The 22,890-nt window shown below is 38.9% G+C and overlaps 1 protein-coding gene across 3 annotated transcripts in view; it reads right to left on the reverse strand.

Moving 5' to 3' along the window:
* The window catches only part of adgra1b (adhesion G protein-coupled receptor A1b), a 533,717-nt gene that overhangs the window by 462,007 nt on the left and 48,820 nt on the right, over positions 1–22,890 (reverse strand). For 2 of the 3 annotated variants that reach the window (XM_073027522.1, XM_073027520.1), the window contains exon 2: positions 13,444–13,515. The exons of the other annotated variant lie outside the window; for it this stretch is intronic. In XM_073027522.1, the coding sequence (XP_072883623.1) occupies positions 13,444–13,515 (72 nt within the window). The remainder of the gene's footprint in view (positions 1–13,443; positions 13,516–22,890) is intronic. 3 annotated transcript variants of the gene reach the window in all.

Raw genomic sequence — 22,890 nt, forward strand, 5'->3', positions numbered from 1 at the left:
ACAAGGTTTGACATGTTGTGCATTCAGAGATGCTCTTCACAATTGTTGCACGTGGCTATTTTACTCTCACCTTCCTGTCAGCTTGAATAGTCCGATCAGTCTCCTCTGACCTCACTCATTCACACGGCATTGTCACCCACAGAACTGCCACTCACTGGATGTTCTTCGTTTTTTTTTTCATTTTTTGCACCATTCTCTGTAAACTCAATGCTGGGCTGAAGGGCCTGTTCTTGTGCTGTACCGGTCTATTGTTGCTGGCATCTGACCTGGTGTTTTGCAGGGGCAGGCACACTGGAATAACGGTTAATGGATTCCACTTCTGTTTTGGATAAAAAACTGTAGCTCAGACCACTTCTGTGCCTCTGTGTGGAAAACTCCGTTAGGTAGTCAGCAGCAAAATCCATCCTTACATATTATATAGCAAATCCAGGAACATCACGTTACTGCATAAAAATACTTGCAGTATGCCAAAACCCGAACATTACTGTACAGTACATATCGACGGGGATATGACTGATGGTAGAATTGCCAACAGCAATCAGAGAGATGAGGTCAGATTAAAACTAATGACCCAGGATTGGCTTCCACAAATGGATATATTTGCCAGAAACAACAGTGTTCAATGTAGGCTGAATTCACACTGACTATCCAAGATTTGGAGTGCACATCTCATTAGAAGGTTAGATCAGATACCTATGTTGGAGCTGTGCTAAGATTTTAAACAAAGTGGAGGTACTGTGTTTCATGATTCCACTATGGTTCTGTATAAATATCTGAGCTATTGCTCTCTTATATGGGAATTAGAGAAAGTTTGTCCCTGTGGTGTCTTTACCTCTGTTATGTTGGAGTGCATGTGTGCAAAGTTTTGTGCTGACATAATACCCAGGAGAGTGCAACTGCCCCTTTGCTGTGCTAGAGTTCCAAAAAAAGTACTGATACGTGATGTTTTAGTGGTTAAACTACAGCCGAGAGGCCAACATTATGAGTGCCAAGATATGAGTTCAAATTCCACCATGTCAGCAGTGGAAATTAAAATCGAGTTCATTAAATCCAAACAAAAACTGTTATTAGTAATGATGGCCATGAAATTTCCCGATTGTTTAAAAAAAACTTTATCTAATTTACTTCAGGGGAGGAAATCTGCAGTTCTAACAAGATCAGTGCCACATGGGATTCCAGACCCACTTCACAAATCTTCCAGTTATAATCTATGTTACTGCAACAATTCAGGAAGGTTAGGGATCAACAACCAATGCTGGTCTCACAAGTGATGACTTGAATAATGAAGAAAGAAAGAAAATATCGGCTCATAGCACTGCATAAACATTTCGCTCTGCTTACACGTCTTCTTGGCCAAGTGAGAAGCACTTTGGCTCCAGTAACCACAATTCTGTTAGTTTGAAAATAGAAGAAGATAGAACAGGTCCACAGCTTAAAAGTTCTGTAACAGAACAGTGCCAACTTTGAAGGCATTGGACAGGATCTATCTGGGGTCCTCTAGGTGACTCTACTCTAAGGCAAAGAATAGATGGCAAATGGCAGGATTTTAAAAGGTTCATATCAAAGTCCAGAGGCAGTATGTTCCTGTTAGTGTGAAGGGTAAACATACCAAGTTCTGTAAGGTAAAAGGAAAAAGCATTGATTGGGTTTAGACAGCTGGGTACAAATAAATCCCTTTATGAATATCAAAAGTTTAAGACTAGGCTTGGATTTTGCAGGTTGAGATAAAGATAGTCCCAAGAAGTTCTTCAGTTAATTTAATAGCAAAAGAGTGACTAGGGAAGAGACTAGATCCTCTTAAAAACCATCAGGACTGCTTATGTGTGGAGCCACAGGAGATGGTTTAATTTTTTAAAAGTCTATTTTCCCCAGTGTTTACTAAACAGAACCTATTAAATACCAGTGAAATAAGGGTAATAAGTAGTGAGGTCTTGGAACATTTGTATGTTAAGGAAGAAGGTATTTACAGCTTTGAAGTGCATTAAGATGGGCAAATCCCTAGGACCTGAGCAAGTGCAGCCCCTAATCTTATGAGAGATCAGGAAAGAAATTGCAGAGAAATGATGTTTTGTTTGTTGTTTGCCACTGGCAAAGTTCCAGAAGGCTGGAGGGTGGCTAACCTGCTTCCATTGTTCACCAAGGGTAGATACTTACTTGAATAGAACTACAGGAAACTACGGGCTGGTGAGCCTAACTTCGATTGTAGGGAAGCTAATGGAGGAATTCTGAGGGACAAGAGCTACCATCACTTGGATAGTCAAGGCCTGATCAAGAATAGTCAGCATGGTTTTGAGCGTGGAAGGTAATTTCAGACAATCTTAGAGTGTTTTTGAAAAGGTAACTGAGGGGACAGATGAAGGTATGGAAGTAAATGCTATCTCTATCGACTTTCAGTGACACCTTTGATAAGATTCCATAGGGCAGGCTGGTCTGGAAGGTTAGATCATCTGGGATTCTGGGGAGTTATTGATATGGATTGAGAATTGATTTGATGATAGGAAGCAGAGTGTGATAGTTAAATTTATAATCTCTAAGTGGACCATTATGAATACTGGGGTGCCCCAGGGGTCATTGTTAGTCCCTCTGTTGTTCATTATTTATGTAAATGATCTGGATATAATTATAAATGGTATGATTAGCAAGTTTGCTGATGATACTGAATCAGGCGGCTCTGTTGATAGTGAAGCAAGTTGTAATAAATTGCGAAGAGATCGTGATCAGATAGGGAGATGGGCTGAGGAATGGGAAATGTATTTCAGCTTAGATGAGTGCAAGGTGATGCATTCTGGACAATCAAATTAGGATAAGAATGGAACAGCACTGACAAGTGCTGTGGAACAGAAAGACCTTGGGGGTTCAAGTGCACAGTTCACTGAAAATGGCCACTGAAGCAGACAGAGATGGTGAAGAAGGCATTAGCATGCTGGCCTTTATCAAATCAGGGTATCAAGTTTAGGAGGACAGACATAATGTTGCAGTTAAGTAAGTCACTGGTGAGGCTACACATGGAGAATTGTGCACAGTTTTGGTCACCCTGTTATAAAAAAAGATATTGCCAACTGAAGGGGGTGCAACTAGACAAGAGGGCCTGAGTTATAGGGAGATAATGATCATGTTGGATCTTTATTCCTTGGAACGCCGGAGAACGAGGGGTGATCTTATAGAAGTTTTTAAAATCATTAGGAATATGGATAAGGTGGACAGTCATAGTCTTTTCCACAGGGTTGAGGAGTCCAAACCTGGAGGGCACAGATACAAAATAAAAAGGAAGAGATTTAAAAGAGATCTGAAAGGTAACTTCTTTACACCGAGTGCAATGAGTACCTGGAATGAGCTGCCAGAGGAGGTGGTCTAGGTGGGTATAACATGGTATTTGGTTAGGTACATGGAAGGAGGGGTTCGGAGTGTAATGGGCCAAATGCAGGCAACTAAGACTAACAATGACGATGCTAAGGTCAACACGGATCACTATGACAAGAAGGAGACATGAGAAGGCCTTGGTGAGTAGGAATACAGAAAACCCCAAGGCATTTGACACATATGTGAAGAACAGGAGGATGACTATAATTAGGGTTGCACCAATCAGAGATCAAAGAGAAAACATGTGCCTGAAATCGGAGGAGGTAGGGGAGCTCTTTGATGAATACTTTGCTTCGGTGTTTACCAGTGAGAAGGTTTTTGACAAATGTGAAAAGGCTAATAAGCTGGTACATGTCAAGGTTAAGAAAGAGGATGTGCTAAATATTTTGAAAAACAAAGAAAGATAAATCTACGGGACTGGATGAAAAATACCACAGGTATACTTCCTACTATGGGAAGCAAGGGAAGAGATTGCTATGCCTCTGGTGATGATCTTTATGTCCTCACTGGCAGCAAGAGTAGAACCAGAAAAATGGAGGGGGAGTTTGTTCACTATTCTTCTGCTCCCCTGAGCTGGTGCAGTGAAAGAAACACATTCAGTGTGCATATTTGATTCAATGCGATTTAAATCAAGGCAGAGATCCACACTCTTCTGATGTGCCCTTCCGTAGTTTGGTCGAGCAAAACTACTTTCCTTGGAACAAAGGGCCTTCATTATTGACTTTGTTTCTCTTCCCACAGATCTAGCCTATCCCATGAGTATTTCCATCATTTTCTATCTCTGTTTGATCTCTGGCGTCTGTAATTGTTCTGACTTTCACCTTAGAAGTTGAGGGAGAGAGACTACTGCAAGCAATAGTGCTCATTTAGCAAGAATTTACTGAAAGTTGAGACTGTAAAAGTAATGAAAGTCAAGTTCTTCAAACTTAACATGAAAACTGTTACTCAAGACCATTTTTGTCTAACATTAACAGCAGCCAGATTGTTACCCCTGGCAAACTGTGATGTGTCTCTTTAGCCTGTTCAGGAGGCTCGCACTGAACTTGAGGGAATTATTCCTTACCATTTATAAGGACTATACGTGGCCACGTATGCATTATCAAGTCTCTCCAGTGGCTGGGAAGGTTGCTAGTGAGATTCTGAGCATATACATTTATGGCAGGAATTCCCAATCTGGGGTTTATGGACCCCTTGGCTAATGATAAGACTCATTGGCATAAAAAAGGTTGGGAACCCCTGCTTTATGGACTGGCTGATGAGATCTCATCTAAATGGCAGGTGGGAAGTATTCAATTAGATCATTTTATTCACACCCACTGAAACTGAAGCATTGTTCAAGGCAGGTACGGAATTATTTCATTCAGTGCAATGGAATATCTCAATGTTACAAATAATAATAAGGATTCACACAACCCTATTTTAATACATTATTAAAACAGCACTACAGAATGTCTTGCCCATCATTTTCAGACAGATATAAAGTATGTGGCCCAAACTGCCATTTACAGAGCAAGCCTTTGAGGGGAGAAGGTTACAGAAAATATATAGTAAAAAAAAGCACCCATTACAGGAAAATACATAAAATCACAGTTTGTAAATGCATGCTTCACCCAAACCTATGTTTAAATTCTTCAGTTTTTTTCCCCAGAAGGCTGAATATCAGCAACAAAGTTACTTAAATGATATTGATACCTTGTTAGCTATTTGTGTCTATGGTCTGAAAACGCCATGCGTATTGGAGTAGGTGAGGAATGGGATACTAAAATAATTGAGTTTTTAGACATCCAAGCACTGAAATTATTCAGTTTTACTGTTAATATTCTGAAAGATCTTTAGGCATGCTGAGAATCCTGCAAAGCCAAGAAAAATGTCTGTCTGTAGTTTGTAGTCTCAAGCTGTTACACTTACTGACATGAAAATTTTGAGAATAGCCTTAAAATGAGTTAATGTTCTGTAGTTTTCTGCAGCATTTTAGTCTCTAAAAATAAACTGTAAGATTGTTTACTATATATATTTGAGACTCAAAAGACCTAAGTTTTTTCTAAACATTTACAGAAGCAAAATATTGAGGATCTGGTAATACTCACAATATTGGCAGCAACTGCAGAGGAAGAAAGCAGATTAATGTTTAGATATACACATACAATATGAATGTATATAATAGCAGCAGGAGAGGTTTGTAACATCTGATCTGATAGTAATGTCAACTCTGCATTCTCAACTAGTGATTTACTTTATTTATCAAGAATCTATATTAAAAATATTTAACCCATCCTTTGAGGTAGTTAGTTCCAAGATCTTCTGTGAGGAAAATATCCTCTGTATTTCTGTCCTAAATGAATGCCCCTTTTAATAGGCATGTCACCTCCCTTTTAGAATCTCTCACAAATCAATACATCCTTTCCATCTGTCCAGTCCCCTTTATGTATATCTAATATAATCATTACCTTTCACTCTTCTAGCCTGTCAAACCTCTTCTCATAAAATAACTCATTCCAAATTGATAAGCTTTTATCAACTTTTGTATAAATAAGGAATTGTGTTTATGAAGGAGTGGGAAAATTTCACAGTAGGACCTAAAATGTCAGGACATAAAAGAACACTGAATAACAGAAAATAGAAGTATTTACCAAAGATAAAAACTAAATTATTCCCAAATGAAGCCAGCACAGGGTTTAAGATTTAATTTAACATTAATAGCTAGTAAAACCTTGGTTTAGGAAATGTAATTATGTTTATACCAGTAATACATACAAAATGTTGGAGGAACTCAGCAGGCCAGGCAGAATCTATGGAAAAGTGTAAACAGTCAACGTTTCGGGCTGAGACCCTTCTTCAGGAGGGTTTATTGTTTACGTTTAAGCCAGAGTCATTATTCTGGCACCAATTTAAATAAATGTACTTTGAAGACAATTTTGACTTCCACTGTTACCACAATATGCATTATATTTTGGGCTTGATTACTCTTTCAAAGATGTTTATACCCAGTTATTTCACAACTAGCACTTAACCTTAAATTGTGTTATTTTACTATACATTTCTTCCAATGGCTGTGAAGACACATCATCAAACCAATTTATTTGATCACACTTATTTATATGCAATCTTATTTTCATAATAGAAGGTCATCATGTAATTTTGTCCATTCTGATCAACCATGTTTGACTACAGAAGCAAATTCAGAAATGAAATTCTAAAGCTGTCCTTAGATTGTCATGATGTCTTTCCTTTGAAGATCAAGGCCAATTTGAGAACAGAATTACTCTTCAGTCTTCAGCTTTGATTGAACCAACAATCAAAGCATAAGTTGTGTCTTGCTTTGTAACATTGGCTTTGATCCTAAATTACATTGTAGCTTCTCTAATTGCTTAGCAGTCATGGGACATGAAGCCATCTGCATTCTGCAGACAACTCACCATCACTGAAATTGCATCTCCATCTGTCTGGCTGTATGTATTGATGCATTTTATATTTAACATCCTAGAAGGCAGACATGTTGGAAATAGAGAGAGTACAGCTAAGCTGATTGCTGGGATTAGACTGTTAAGTTTTCAGTGAAGCCTGCTGATACAAAGAGTGTGCAAACTGGGGAAGAATCAATATAACCATTGCAGAACTGACCAAAATCCTAAAGGTATAAATAAGATAAGCATATTCACACTCAGAAGGGTAATTGCCTTTCATTTAAAATAAGGAGTCTGAAAATACAGTCTGTATATAACAAAATGCAGGAGACACTGAATATATGCAATGTACAAACCTTGCATATAGGAATGTTGAGTGGATGAAAACTGAATAATTACACTGAAAAACTGGTTGATCATGATGAACCATAAACATTCAAACTAACCAGTTGTAGTATAATGTGCTTTTTCACTGTTACGTTTTAATGGTTGTGCCATTCTGTCAATGTCCTCCATTCTACGTTGTAGTGAAGGATGTCTCCATTTCGATTCTAATCCAATTTCCAAGAGAAAAAAAATACTTCTTGGCTGGAGAGTTGTAACTTGTCCCACTGCCCAAGATCTACAACATGCATCCAGCGCCTCCAATCATTGGGAGGGAGAAAGTGGACCATTGGAAATCCCATTCTGAAGTTCCAACTGTTTGACCTTTATGTTACTAGCTAAAATCAGGAGGGAGGATCAGTGCAATTTACTATGCCTGTGAAATTTTTAACAGATATGCAATCTAATAGCTCATTTGATTTTAAATCTAATTCGCAATGAACTCACTAGGGCGATGGAGTTCTAAAGTGGTATAGCACAGAAACAGACCCTCCAGCCCAGTGAGCCTATCAATCACCTATTTTATTTATACTGTTCCAACTCTAATCTACTTTATTCTCTCCAAATGCCAATCAACTACCTGTCCCATCCCTACCTCCCGTGCCTCCCTCCCACCCGATGCCCTTCCTGAGCTTCCACCACTCGCCTCACATTAGGATCAATTTGCTTTGGCCATTTGATCCACCAACCCTCATACTTTTGAGCCAAAATTAATATTGTTACTTTTTAAAATTCAGTTACAATGAGCTAGCAACAGATGCATAAAAGATCTTTTTCAAAATAAGAATTACGCAGGATGCCTCCAGTGGACTAAATCAAAAATTGTCAAGGACTTAACATGTAATATAAACTTCTAAATAATTGCACAAACGTAACTAGAAATCAGTAATTTAAAGAATTCTATTGAAAGAAACCTTTGACTTGCTCTTACATTGTAGACCTGGGCTGTGTAATGTCTTCACATTTTAAAACAAAACTGCATTCTATTATTTGTATTGGGATGAGGTTTTACACATTCATGAGACTAGCTGGAAAACTTCCAAGTTTATCCAACAATTTCTTGCCCTCCTGACATGGTCTAAATCACTGAAATCCCAAGGCAGGATACATAGCATAATCCACTTGAGTAAACAATTGCCTGAGCATAAATTTAAAATCCTTCAGCTGATCTCTGGAGAAAACTTAAATTTCAGGATGCATATGTATAATAAAACCTTAGTGAAAAATAAATAGAGTTTGCTGGCACAATCAAGTTTATTGGTCCTTGAAAACAGCACAGAACTCTAGACAATGTGACAACCCAAATTTGCTCATATTGCTTTCAGTTAATTGTGACAAATGCAGCAGTCAACAGAATTTAATGGTCTACCATTATTATTATAAAGGTGAAAAACAGATTCCTTTTACACTATAATAAAACCCTCACCAACCATTAAATTGAATATAACCAAAGTTTTACAAGTATTCCAAGATGTTGGAATACAAAAAAATCTTGCAAATGTATTACAAATTCATTGTAACTTCTGTGTTAATGTTGGTTCTCTGCCTCCTATCCTAAGATACATTGAAAGTGTGGATACTCTTCTCACATTAATAACATCTCTACTAACTTTTTGTTTTTATCAAAGATGACCATTTTGTACTTATGATCAAAGATCCATAAGCTAACTCAATGTGATAATTTATCCATTTTCTATATTATAAATGGTCAGATTGTATTAAAAAGGAAATATGATATATTATAATTGGATTAGAATACAATAGTTGTCTTAACATGTTGCAATAAAAATTTTCTTCATACATAAAAGATTCAAAAATAAGACTCACACTCCAATAAACCCCCATTGTAAAAATACAATAAGAGACAATGGAGGTTTTATGATAAAAAAAATGCCACTAACTACATCTTTCCTTCCTTTCTAATTAGGCACTTGCATTTCTTTAAACCTGTAAGCAATTAATCTATAAAAAAATAACTAAAACATAAACTCCAGTTTCTGTAGCACACTGAATGGACCATTATGATTTGTCTCCTTTCTTTAGTTTGCATTTACCAGCCAGATCTTTTTTTACAGAGAAACATTTACTTTGATGTTCTTCATAAAATGGTTATGACAAGCATCTATTATTCCTTTTGATTTTCAAAATTAACTATTGAAGAATGATGCTTCCATCGCACAAGATGACAGCAAGGGTTAAGGAGCCTGAATATGGTTTAAAATGCTCTGGTAACGTTAACAGTTAATGTTTGGATTGAGAAGGTGTTACGTGTGTGTGTATATATGTGTGCATACAAGCTGTGGTTCATTTTATTAACGCAACAGCAATTATAGTGCCTACACAATGTTAACCCAAGTTTTGCATTCATGATTTTAAAAACTAGTAGCAGTTTTCAATGCACTAACTTTTTCCCTTAATAACAGTGGAAGTATCCAATAAAATTTATATTTTGTAAGTCAGTAACATTTTGCTTACTATTTAGGTAAGAATTTAACACATACTATTTGTAGAACTAGTTTCATTTCACTTAAACTATCATAAAAAATTAGACCAATGCCTCCATCGAGTGATTTTCCAATCACTCAAATTAGTATCCGAAGGCCTTGGCTTTATATAACTACATTCAAATCCATTTAAACTTTACTAAATGAATTGAATTCACTTTATTACTAACATCCTTCATATACATGAGAGTAAAAACCTTTACATTATGTCTCCATCTAAATGTACAATGTATAATTTATAGTAATTTATAATAAATAGTATGTACAACAGAACAGTCAATATAACACAGAAATACAGTTGTGTCAGCGTGAGTTAATCAGTCTGATGGCTGGTGGAAGAAGCTGTCCCAGAGACTGTTGGTCCTGGCTTTTATGCTGTGGTACCGTTTCCCAGATGGTAACACCTGGGACGATTTGAGGTTGGGGTCACTCAGACCCTTTTTACACACCTGTCTTTGTAAATGTCCTGAATAGTGGGAAATTCACATCTACAGATGCGCTGGGCTGTCCGCACCACTCTCTGCAGAGTCCTGCGATTGAGGGAGGTACAGTTCCCATACCAGGCAGTGATGCAGCCAGTCAGGATGCTCTCAGTTGTGCCCCTATAGAATGTTCTTAGGAATTGGGGCCACACCAAACTTCGTCAAATGTCTGAGGTGAAAGAGGTGTGGCCTTTTTCGCCACACAACCGGTATGTACAGACCACATGAGATCCTCTGTAATGTTTATGCCGAGGAACTTAAAGTTGTTCACCCTCTCAACCCCAGATCCATTGATGTCAATAGGGGCTAGCCTGTCTCCATTCCCCCTGTAGTCCCAACCAACTCCTTTGTTTTTGCCAAATGTTGTAGGAGGAACTTTGGTCTTTCTTTGCCATTTTCACTTTTTTCTATTTTGCAAAAATATGTAAAAAAGGTGATCAATGTGGAAGCCAATTGTAGCAATTGAATGTCACAAATGGCAAGTACATCTTCTGTTGTATTGGTAGAAGCTGCCATATCCAGCATGTCTATATTCTAATGACATCTGTCATACTCTAACAATCAGGGATTCCTGACAGCTGCCTGAATCAAACAGCTTGTTCATTAAAATATGCTAATGATTATCCTTTAGGGTCGGTTAGTGAACTTACTACTTGGTTTCCTGATTCGGGAGATGAGGAGAAACTGTTTTTCCCAGAGAGTGGTGAATCTATGGAATTCTCTGCCCAGGGAAGCAGTTGAGGCTTCCTCACCAAATATATGTAAAATATTGTTAGATAGGTTTTTACATAGTAGGGGAATTAAGGGTTATGGGGAAAAGGCAGGTAGATGGAGCTGAGTTTACGGACAGATTAGCCATGATCTTATGAATGGCAGGGCAGGCTCGATGGGCCGGATGGCCTACTCCTGCTCCGATTTCTTATATTCTCATGCTATGTTCTTATGTTATCTCAAACAAGATATCAAACAAGGGAAATCCAATTCTTTAAGTATTTTTGCAACTCTATTAGGAACATACTTGATTAGACGTAGCGTGCTGCTACACGTTTACATCAATTTGTTATCTTGCTGAGGAGCAGCACAGCATATTGCTTTACTTCTTAGGGAATGAGCTGCTTTGTTCTGCCGTTTGCTGCAACATAAACTGGAGTTCAATAACAGAACAATGCATTTTCTGCAATAGTGAGGATCTCAACTCTTATACATCTGCATCATTCCAAACTCGATCAGAGACTGACTTCAGTAATTTTGCACGGTTAATGCAAACTTCAAAATCTTCCTAATGAGGTTTGGCAAGTAATTGTACAATACTGTGCATATATATATAGTTAAGGTGCCTAAGAGTTAATTTTAGTACTTTATTTGTCAACATGGAGCAGAGAGAGAGTTTTAAATCTGGTGGGAGCAAAGGATGTTTGGAATGGCAAGGGTAGAGTGCCACAGGAGGATGTGGGACAGGTGGCAGAGAAGGAGTGCCGGGCCGGTGGGGAGGGTTGGCATGGGTGCAGACAAACCCAGCCCAGAGAAAACACCAGGTAAGGTAATTTGATTCCGAACAGTTGGTTTATTGATCATTACAGAATGTCTCTCTAGTGCTTCCTGCTCCCTCCCTTCTCTGTGCCCCTTCTCCCAAATCATGATTCCCCTATCCCTGCCCCTTTCCCACTCAGTCCGCAATATTGATCCAGATCAGAAACATCACTCACATATGTCATGAAATTTGTTTTTTTTTGAGGCAGCAGTACAATGCAATTGTGGTGAACTACATATACCTGTCTGGACACGCCCCCACTGCTGACTGCTCCTGTGGCTCCTCCCACAGACCCCTGTATAAAGGTGATTGGAGGCACTGCTCCTCCCTCAGTCTCCAGGATGTTGTGTGATGGTCTCTTGCTGCTGATAGTGCTCTCTTCCACCTAATAAAAGCCTATCTCTCGCCTCATGTCTCCGAGAGTTATTGATGGTGCATCAGCAATACATAAAATTACTACAGTACTGTGCAAAAATCTTAGGCACCCTAGTTATGTGCCTAAGACATTGCACAGTACTGTAAATAGGTCTAATATTATCCATAGTTGTGGACTTGCACAGGTACAGTTCACAACATATTGTAATCATGTAGTCCTGTGAGCTCCAGGTTATGAACTAAAAATATTCTACAAAAGGAAACACTTCTGTTGTTGGAACATTCAACAGCTTGACCACTAGCAGGAAAGGTATTGTCCATGATGCCAGTTGACTAACGTCAGATTCCTTTCAACAGATGTTCTTGTCCAGTTTTCCCTCGGTTTCCACCACCCAGGTTATAACCCTTGCCAGATCCATGCCTGGCTAGCTAGTGATCTTCCTGCATCACCACCCCCCACACACCCCATCATCTCTGAATTCCAAAGTGACAGACCAATGCTCATATCCACTTTCCATGTTACAAACTCACCAAAACATAGCTTCATAGCTCTTACCGAACCATGCCTCCACCACCCAAATTCTGAGTGCCTATTTGAACTTGACCAATGCCACCTTTTGTCCCACACAACAACTCCCCTTCCACGCCACCCATTCTTTTAGTTCACTCAGACTAACCTTTAATGCAGTGTGCATCAGAATACCTATTTTGGTCATTCACAATGCCTAGGGCTTTGTGTATTACTGTCTTCTGCAGCAGAGGCTCATGCACAAGACATTTGTTGCCCCATACAACATCATGTGGGAAATTCATTTCTCTCACCAACCCCCCCACCCCCCCAACAATGCTATCCATACAATGTGAAGAACTTGTTTTCACAGCTTCCCCATAGGTCAGGGAGTGAAAAGCAGTGGTCTTGAAAAGTAAATAGTAGACTTTATGCAACTTGAAATAACTCCCAATGTTTCTTTCCATTTGTTTTTTTTTCTATGGAAATAATTCATGTATTTCATAAAGGAGTGAAAATATACAATTCAATTTCTATGCAGCTATATGTTAGAGGTACAAAAGTATATGATAATATTGGCATTGTGAACAAACATTAGTTCACAAACAGTTAAAATACCAATAGAATTTCACTCAGTAGAATGCGTGACAGCCACTCACTTCATGAACTGGTTTATTTTACTTAAAATTAGAAGCGATTTCCTGCATATTTTTCTCGAAGACTCTACTCACCAATCAACTCCCATTCTATTCATTGGCTAGTTGCCAGTCTTACTCACTCAAAAACAAAGAAAATTAACATTGTAAAATCCCTTAATTTTGAGAGCCTAGCCATCATTAAATGTTCTCAAAAAAAAGCACATGTTAAAAATAAGGTACAATGATCAGTTACTCACAATTTCTCTAGAGAACGCAAGCCAAAGAAAGAGCCATTCTTTAACAGCGAGATCTTGTTATTACTCAGGATCCTGCATGAGGTTAAAGAAAAATGTAGTTAACATCTCTTTTCAGAATGATAAATGAGCCAGTGCAGTAAATGTTGTTGTATTTTGTGTCAAGACAAAAGGTTTAAGTTGAACTTTCATTAAAATACAACAGATTTAGAGACCCAAAATCAATCTAATTCTCCTTCAATGTCCTAGTGGACATAATAGCAAGTAAAGCTCAGATGGTTACATATTAGAAACACTAGAATAAACTCTGTAATAAGAAGAGTTGGTTACCTGATTTAGTTCAACCAGATTTGGGGTGGGGGGCCGGGGGGGGGGTGGGGGGAAGACCCTGGCATACGATTTTCCAGAGAAACGCTGGCATCAGGCAAGCATCAGGTTTCTCAGAATTTCTGTACACGCATGCAAGAATGGAGCACGGTACCAAATTTCCAAACAGATGATTTACTATGTTTTTTACAGCCATGCACTCTTGATGTATTCTTCAGGGAATCAATGGAAAAGTGCCAACATCCAACAGTTGCCAGTTGAGCCTGTATTAGGTTGCATTTTTAAAAAAATGACTCCATTCACTTCAATGGAGAGGAACTGCTGTGAGGGATGAATGTATGATGTTATTTCCACTTAATGAATTAATGGAGATACATATTCCACCCTATCACCTCTGAATACCAATATCCTTTCAAGAGTTCTTGACAAAATTATGAATATTTTATTTGAATAATTTTTGGGTTATTTTAATAGAGTAATGATTTAAAATAATTATTAAATAACTCTGCATGCCAGAGACTGATTTGATAGCTGCCTAAAGTAGGAGGTATAGCTTAGTTGGCTGAACTATGCACCTTGAAACATTCTATTATGATCTGCAGGCTGAGTTTCGAATGGCATCTAGCCCAAATGACCTAGCTACCCATGCAAAGCTTGGCCTGTGAGGAACAGGCCAGCTTCAGCAAGCAACTGCACACAAGGAAACCTGTACAATGTAATTATGAGATTGACAGGTAAGCGAGTAGTGAGCATGAGCATTTTGCAGTCACAAAGAATTTTGAGGGTAATGTTTTTACAGAAATAATTGTATTTTGAAAGAAGCATCAAAACAAAGCAACCAGTGATTATACCATTTGTTGTCATCATCATCATTATGGGTCGTGTCATATGCCATAGACATAATCATGGTCTTTCCGTGATTGTTCTTGGCAATTTTTCTACCTAAGTGGTTTGCCATTGCCTTCTTCTGGGCAGCGTCTTTACATGACGGGTGACCCCAGCCATTAGCAATACCCATCAGAGATTGCCTGCCAGCGTCAGTGGTCGCATAACTAGGACTTACGATATGCAGCATCCACCAATCCACCACTTGCTTCCATGGCTTCACATGACCCTGATCCGGTGGGGGAGGGGGGCTAAGCTGGAGCTACACTTTGCCCAATGGTGACACATTTCTCCACCCTGCCACCCATTCTTGACAGTGTCTTAGCTTAAGTGGTTGAAAAGCTTTATGCATGCATTTCCTCCACCATTGTTGCAGTCTAATTGTGCTGTATGCTATGAATTACAACTTTCCAAAGCTGCTTCTATAGCACTCTCAAAACCCATAACCTCTAATAACCAGAATCATAGCTGTGATGACCGTATGAAAATAACACCATATCCAGCATTGAAAATTAGAAATATAGCAATGTTTCTTCAGCAACACTGCATCACATTCCTGGAACAGACAGCACAGTGTGAATATTGAAACTATACAGGCTGCAGCAACAGGAAGTACTGTAAGTGTCCATGACTTTCTCAAAAACTATTAGATGAAATAAATGAATTGTCTTGTCAATTACACTCACATACCATGAATGAAAACAATTTACATTGAAAGCAGATTGAAATGTATTCAATAGTTAACAAGATCTATATTGTTTCCCGTTAGACACAGTCAGAGTCTTCTGTCACCCTTGTGATCGCAGCATTGTGTAGAGTCCATATTAGTCTTGTTAGTCACCTACAAAACCAGAGGGGAAATAAGCTATTTGATATCGCAAAGGACTGCTTACAAAGAAAAAAACTTCACCATTACAAATGTTTTATCACAGTTGTTCGTTACTCTCCATTAATGTTGTTCAGTCGTTAAGTTGACTCTGCCTCTTCATGACCTCATGGACTCCTGCACACCAAGCCTTCTTGTTGGGAATTGCCTCTCTAAGATCCCCCAAGGTCATGCACATTGTCTGAGTAGTATTGTCTATCCATCGTCCTCTCTTTGTTTTACCTTTTGTTTTACCTAACATGAGAGTCTTTTCATGATGTGGCCAAAATACTAATACCAACAAGAAATAAACTATTCGATATCCCAAAGGACTGATTATGAAGAAAAATAAAACTTCACCATTACAAACTATTCATCATAATTGTTCATTACTCTCCATTAATATCAACAAAACCGTGGTCAGAATAAAATTCTTTCATTCAATACAAAAGATAATATTCATCAAGCTTATTAGATTGGTGAAGAGATTCCAACATAAGGTTTTGCACAGTAATAGGGGATTCTATAATGCTTTTGAGCATGTCAAATACTATCAAAGACTTTCTTACCCACCAGTATTTATTGATAGTATTAATAAAACTGTTAAACTTTCTAGTGTGACCAATGAAGTTAGAATCCTATCTGTATTCATTCTTTTTATTTCAGACCATCCACACTCTAATTAATCAGAATCAGAATTAGAATCAGGTTTAATATCACCTGCATGATATATAAATGTAGATATGATAAACAAATATGGAGAAAAGAACTTAATTATATTAAGTATAAATACGTCTATTAAATACTTAAGTTAAAATGAGTAGTGCAAAAAAAAAGAAATAAAAAAGTGGGCTCAATGTCCATTTAAAAATCGGATAGCAGATGGGAAGAAGCTGTTCCTGAATCAGTGAGTAGGTGCCTTCAGGTTTCTGTACCTCCTTCCCGAGGGTAACAATGAGAAGAGGGTGGGAGTCCCTAATGATTTATTAAATGTATAAAGCTAAAGACTGTCCTATTCTTACAGATGTGTTCTCGATTACAAAATAAATACTTGTACAAATGAGCATGTCAGTGGCATAGAGGAGCAGTAAATTTCTTTAAATTAATTATGCCATTTACTGGGTTATGAAAGCAGAGTTGATTCAGATAGTTTGTAAATTGGATTGAAAAGAGCATGGGAGATCAGTAATGACAAAGAGTTAATACTTTGTGTGTACTTCTTTGAGGAAAAGAAATTCCATTGAGTAAGCGGCAAAACCATGGCTAACTAGAGAAGTTATTTATTGAGTTAAAGCTAATAGTGTTGCCAAAAAGAACATTGAACTTGAGGTTCTTGAGGTCTTAAAACATCAACAAAAGATGACAAAGCAATCAATAAACTATAAAATACACTAAAAGAATGAAGTAACAATTCTAAAACAAGTTAAACAGATTGTAAGAACATTTAAAATTACACAAAAGGAAATAGATAGTAGAAATATACGCTGATCACTTTACAGATAGATTGAGAATTGGTCATTGGGAAAGCAAAGTAGCACTAAATACCCAAACACTTGGGTATCACATGGATGGTAGATATTCATAGTATGGCTAGAATTGAGATTTTGGTTCAACGTTATTGAATAGAAACAGAGCTACTGAAAAGCCTCTGCCCCTTTAAATGTGATACATTCAAAGCAGATGGTAATTTTTTAATATTTGGTGAGAACTCTGAAAATGCTGAGTCTTAGTTTGTGAGGATAATTCACCAATGTATTCAACTCAAATAAAAATAGCAATCAATCTAAACAGTACTTGGCTATGATAAGACAATAGCAGAAGGTTACACAAACACAACGACCTTCTCTGAAATTGTTGCCTGATTCTAAAAGGTCAGCACTGCACTCAAGGTTGAAATCACACTGAAGACCTGAAGCAAGCTGTGCAAAACTTTCCATTAGTAAACATCTAAAAAAAAAGTATTGTTAAGAGAAAGAGCAGGATGGAAGAAAAACTGCTCAATGCAAGTATGTATTTATGTTAGCTTTGGCCCTTGGAAAGGTCAACACTGCTGACTGAAAGAAGCATTTTGTTCTTGAGACAATCTGGAAACAATATTAAAGAGCAGAACTCAAATGCAAAGAAATAATTACCGGGCTACCTTAAAGTAGGAATCCCTATTGTTTATCCAGCTGTAATAGCTGCCATTAACTGAGAAAAAGAATTTAAATATAATTTCACTATCAATATTTACTAAATCTTGTTGATCTGAATAGAACATCTGAGATTCTTAGTTATCTGAAACTATATTTCAGGTCTTAAGAACCCAAGATTATGAACACTTCATCCTGCCTTAATACATTCATTCAAAACCCTCTCACCAATTATCAATGTTCCTTTAAAGATAGATTGATAGACAGACAGATACTTTTGATCCAAAGAGAAATTAAAGGTGCACAGATATGCAAATATTAGAAGAGAAGTAAGAAAGAATAAAAAATAAGTTCCCTCAACCAGTCTAACAGGAGGAGGGTCATCACTTCCTCAGCTATAGGTTAACTCATTATACAGCCTAATGGCCAAGAGTAAGAATGGCCTCATGTAGTGCTCTTTGGAACAGCACAGTTGTCTTAGTCTATTACTAAATGTGCTCCTCCATTCAGCCAAGGTGGCATGCAGAGGATGAGAAATATTGTTCAGGATTGCCAGGATTTTCTGCAGGGTCCCTTGTTCTACCACAACCTCCAGTGTGTCCAGTTTGACTCCTATAACAGAGTCAGCCTTTCTAATCAGTTTATTGAGCATGTTGGCATCACCCTTGTTGGATACAAGGGTGACCCAGCACACCGCCACATAGAAGATTGTACTGGCAACAGCAGACTGATAGAATACGTGAAGGAGAGGTCCTCAGTCTCCTCAGGAAGTACAGGCCACTCTGGCTCTTCTTGTACACAGTCATGAGTTGGTGCTCCATTCAAGTCTGTCATCCAAGTACACCCTCAGTAACTTGTAGTTCCTTACCATCAATAGTAACAGGGAGCAGCGGAGGGATAGTCTTCCTAAAGTCCATCACCATCTCCTTTGTCTAACTGATGTTGAGCTGCAGATGATTCAGCTTACACCATTTGTCAAAGTCCTCCCCCAGGACCCTATATTCATCCGCAAACAAGAGAAAATCTGCAGATGCTGGAAGCCCAAATAACACACACAAAATGCTGGAGGAACTCAGCAGGCTAGGAAGCATCTACAAAAAGGAGTGCAGTCATCATTTCAGGCCGAAACCCTTCAGCAGGACTCTTCTGTCTTGCAGGAGGGTTTTGGCCTGAAATGTTGATTGTTGTCTTTTCCGTAGATGCTGCCTGGCCTGCTGAGTTCCTCCAGCATTTTGTATATGTTGCCCTTGTATTCATTCTCCCATCCTCCCTTTATACACCCAACTATTACTGAGTCATCGGAGAATTTCTGCAGATTACATGAATCAGTGTTGTATCTAAAGTTCGAGCTATACATGGTAAACAGGAAGGGAGCCAATGTAGTCCCTTGTGGAGCCCCAGTGCTGCTTATAGCATGTCTGATACACAGCTCTAAAACCACACAAACTGTGTCTGCCCATCAGGTAGTCCATTATCCACGATACAACAGAAATGCCAATCTGCATTGAGCAGAGCTTCCCCCCAGCAATGAGGGCTGTTTGGTATTGAAGGCACTTGAGAAATAAAAAAAACATGATCCTCACGGTGTTGCCCTGCTTATTCAAATGGAAGTAGGCTCTGTTCAGAGGGTAGATGACAGCACCATCCTCTCCAATGTGCTCTGGGTAGGCAAACTGCAGAGAATCAAGTGCTGAACTGACCGGGGGTCAGAGGTGAGGCAGAACCAGCCTCTCTAGGGCTTAATGCTGTGTGAAGTCAGGGCCACTGGAAGGAAGTCATTCAAGACTTTTGGTTGGCCCTTCTTCAGTACTGGGACCACACATGATGTTTTCCACACAGCTGAGACTCAGATTGAAAATGTGCTGGAGAGCTTCACGCAGCTGCTCAGCACACTCCTTCAGGACTTTGGGGTTCACACCATCAGTCCCAATGCTTTGCCGTGTCTGAGTTTCTCCAGAGCCCTTCTCACCTGCTCAGAAATGAAGGTGAGTCCATGATGACTGGGGAGTTGGTGGAAGGTGGGGGCAGGGGGAGGTGAAGATCGGGACAATAATTGGTACGTGAAGGTATGGATGGTAGGTTCAGGGCAAGGAGGGGATGTAGACAGTGGTAGCCTGTGTTTCAATCCACAAGTTGAACTAGAGGGGGCGGGCAGGTTGGTGGGAGAAGGGGAGGCGTTGGTGCTGAGGTAGCATTGGGTGCCTTGGCACCTAGTCTGGTGTGATGAGGGAGATGTGAACAGGACAGCAATTGTTATATCTACTGAAGAATTGGGTTAACCCATTAGCTCATTTGTGGCTGCATTCTGAAGCTCTACAGCTGAGCTGATCAAAGCCAGTGAAGTCCTTCATGCCTCTTCACACCTCCCGTGTGCTACTCTGCCCAAGTTTGTTCTCCGGCTCTCTCCACTTTGATCTCCTCCTGTAGCTCCCTCTGCATGTTTTAACTCCTCCCTGTCCCCTGATCTTCAGGCTCGCTAAAGAAATGATTTTACATCCAGCTTTCCATACAAAACGAAATTAAAAGTACTTTAGTCTGAGAAGTACTAGATTAAATTCTAATAGAAAAAATATAATGTGGTTTAATTAATGATCTGTTGTTTCACTGTATAAAGCATTACCATGTTATACACATTTAACACTATGTAATATAATGCTGCCTCCACTTCTACACAAATGCTGAAATTAATTTCCTTTCTGTTATCACTTTATTTTGCTGAAATCTGAAGTAAAGACAGAAGTACTCAGCAAGTCTGATAATGATAACAGTGAACATTTCAGGTTGATAATTTTCATCAAATCAGCAGGAAATACATTTGCTGGAAAGAAAAAGAAAGTAGTATTGCCACCTTGCCAATTTAAACTTTAAACAAATGAAACAGATACATAAACAAAGCCTTTACTGTGGGATACTTTATTGTTTAATTATGAAATGCCTTGCACTTCCCATTTTAAAAATAACATATCATTAATTTGAATGGAAACTATATTTTTTAGATTTGTAAAAGAGCTGTGATATACAGAGCCTTGGGACTATGCCAAAATGGACTTCTGCTCATAGCTAAGATAAATTCCAAGTGATTTAATTGATCTCAGGTAACTTGTCTTCTGTGACTACCTGAGTTTCTTCAAGCTGTTCCAGTTTCCTCCCACAGTCCAAAGATGTACTGACTGGTAGGTTAATTGGTGATTGTAAATTGTTCCATCATCAGGCTAGGGTTAAATCAGGGGTTGCTGGGTGGTGTGAATCCAAGGGCCGGAAGGGTCGATACTGCACTGTATCGCAACCAATCAATCAATCAATAAATAAATAGGTAGGTAGGTAGCTTTTATTGTGGAAGCAGTATGTTTCAATATATAATAGTAAAAAGAAAAACAATAAATTACAATAAGAAATATATATAAAAAGTTAAATTAAGTAAGCAGTGCAAAAAAGAGAGCAAAAGAAAAATGGTAGTGAGGTACTGCACATGAGTTCATTGTCCATTCAGAAATTTGATGACGGAGGTGAAGAAGCAGTTCCTAAAATGTTGAGTGTATCTTCAAACTCCTGTACCTCCTCCATAATTGTAGCAATGAGAGGAGGGAATGTCATGTGTGATGAGATTTCTTAATAACGGAAGCTGTATTTTAGAGGCATTGCCTTCTGAAGACGTCCTCAGAGCTGAAGCGGCTAATGCCTATGATGAAACAGGCTAAGTTTTCAACTATCTGCAGCTATTTACAATCCTGTGCAGTGAGCTCTCCATACCTGGTGGTGATGCAAGCAGAAAGAATGTTATCCATGCTACATCTGTAGAAATTTGTTAGAGTCTTTGGTGATGTACCAAGTCTCCTCAAATTCCTAATAATATATCGCCACTGTCATACTTTCTTTGTAGTTGCATCACTATGTTGGGCCCTGGATAGATCTTCAGAGATGCTGATACTCAGTAACTTACAACTGCTCACCCTTTCCATAGTTGATCCCTTGATGAGGACCTGTGTGTGTTCCCTCATATTCACCTTCCTGAAGTCCACAATCAATTCTTTGGTCTTACTGACGCTGAGTGCAAGGTTGTCGTTGCGTCACTACTCAAGCAGCTGATCTATCTCATTCCTGTACGCCTCCTCATCAACATCTGAAATTATGTCAATAATAGTTACAGAAGATATTTGAGCTGTGCTTAACCACACAGTCGTGTTTGTGCAGAAAGTAGAACAGTGGGCTAAGCACACATCCTTGAGTTGTAGCCATGCTAACTGTCAGTCAAGAAGGAGATGTTATCTTTGATCCATACTGCCTGTGGTATCCTGATGAGGAAGTCAAGGATCCAGTTTCAGAGGGAACTACGGAGGCCCAGGTTTTGGAGCTAGTTGAAAAGTACTGAAAGTGTGATTGTGTTGAACACTGAGCTGTAATCAATACACAGCAACCTGACGTTGCTATTGCCATTGTCCAGTTGGGCCAAGGCTGTGTGGAGAGCTAGTGAGATTGCATCTGCTTTAGATCTATAGTGGTGAAAGGAAAATTGCAGTGGGTTCACGTCCCTGAGTTGATTCTAGCCATGACCAACCTCTCAAAGCACTTCATCACAGTAGATGTGAATGCAACCTGGCGATAGTCAATGAGGTTGAGGTAGCTCACCTTGCTGTTCTTGGGCACTGGTGTGATTGTCACCCTTTTGAAGCAGGTGTAAACCTCCAGCTGCAGCAGCGAGAGATTGAAGATGTCCTTGAACACTCCTGCCAGTGGTTGGCACAGGTTTTCAGCCCTACCAGGTATACCATCAGAGTCTGACACCTGAGGGTTGAACCTAATGAGAGATGCTCTGACTTCTAACTCTGAAACAGAGATCACAGTCACCAGGTACTCCAGTGATTCACTCAGGTGTAGCGTTATTCTCCCTTTCAAAACTAGCATAAAAGGCACTGGGGTCCTCTGGGGGTAAAGTATCCTGGGCATTCGTGATGTTTGGTTTCACCTTGTTAATTAATGGCCTGCAACCCCTGCCAGAGATAGTATGCTTCTGAATCCCACCAACTTCAAAAAGAATTGTTTCTTTCTGTAACATAAAATTGATTTTGAATGTTCACATTGTGTTTTATTTAGGTGTTACTGTTAAGCAAGTGCCATGTTGGTTAGGATTTAAGATGCCGATTCTTAGTTAATCTGGAAGCATGATCATTTCTAGATGGTTTGATTAGATGAACTGGTCTTCCACAACATATCAGAAAGAAACAGCTACAATTTCCTCATCCC

This window comes from Hemitrygon akajei, chromosome 23 (assembly GCF_048418815.1).
Source record: "Hemitrygon akajei chromosome 23, sHemAka1.3, whole genome shotgun sequence".
NCBI lineage: Eukaryota > Metazoa > Chordata > Chondrichthyes > Myliobatiformes > Dasyatidae > Hemitrygon > Hemitrygon akajei.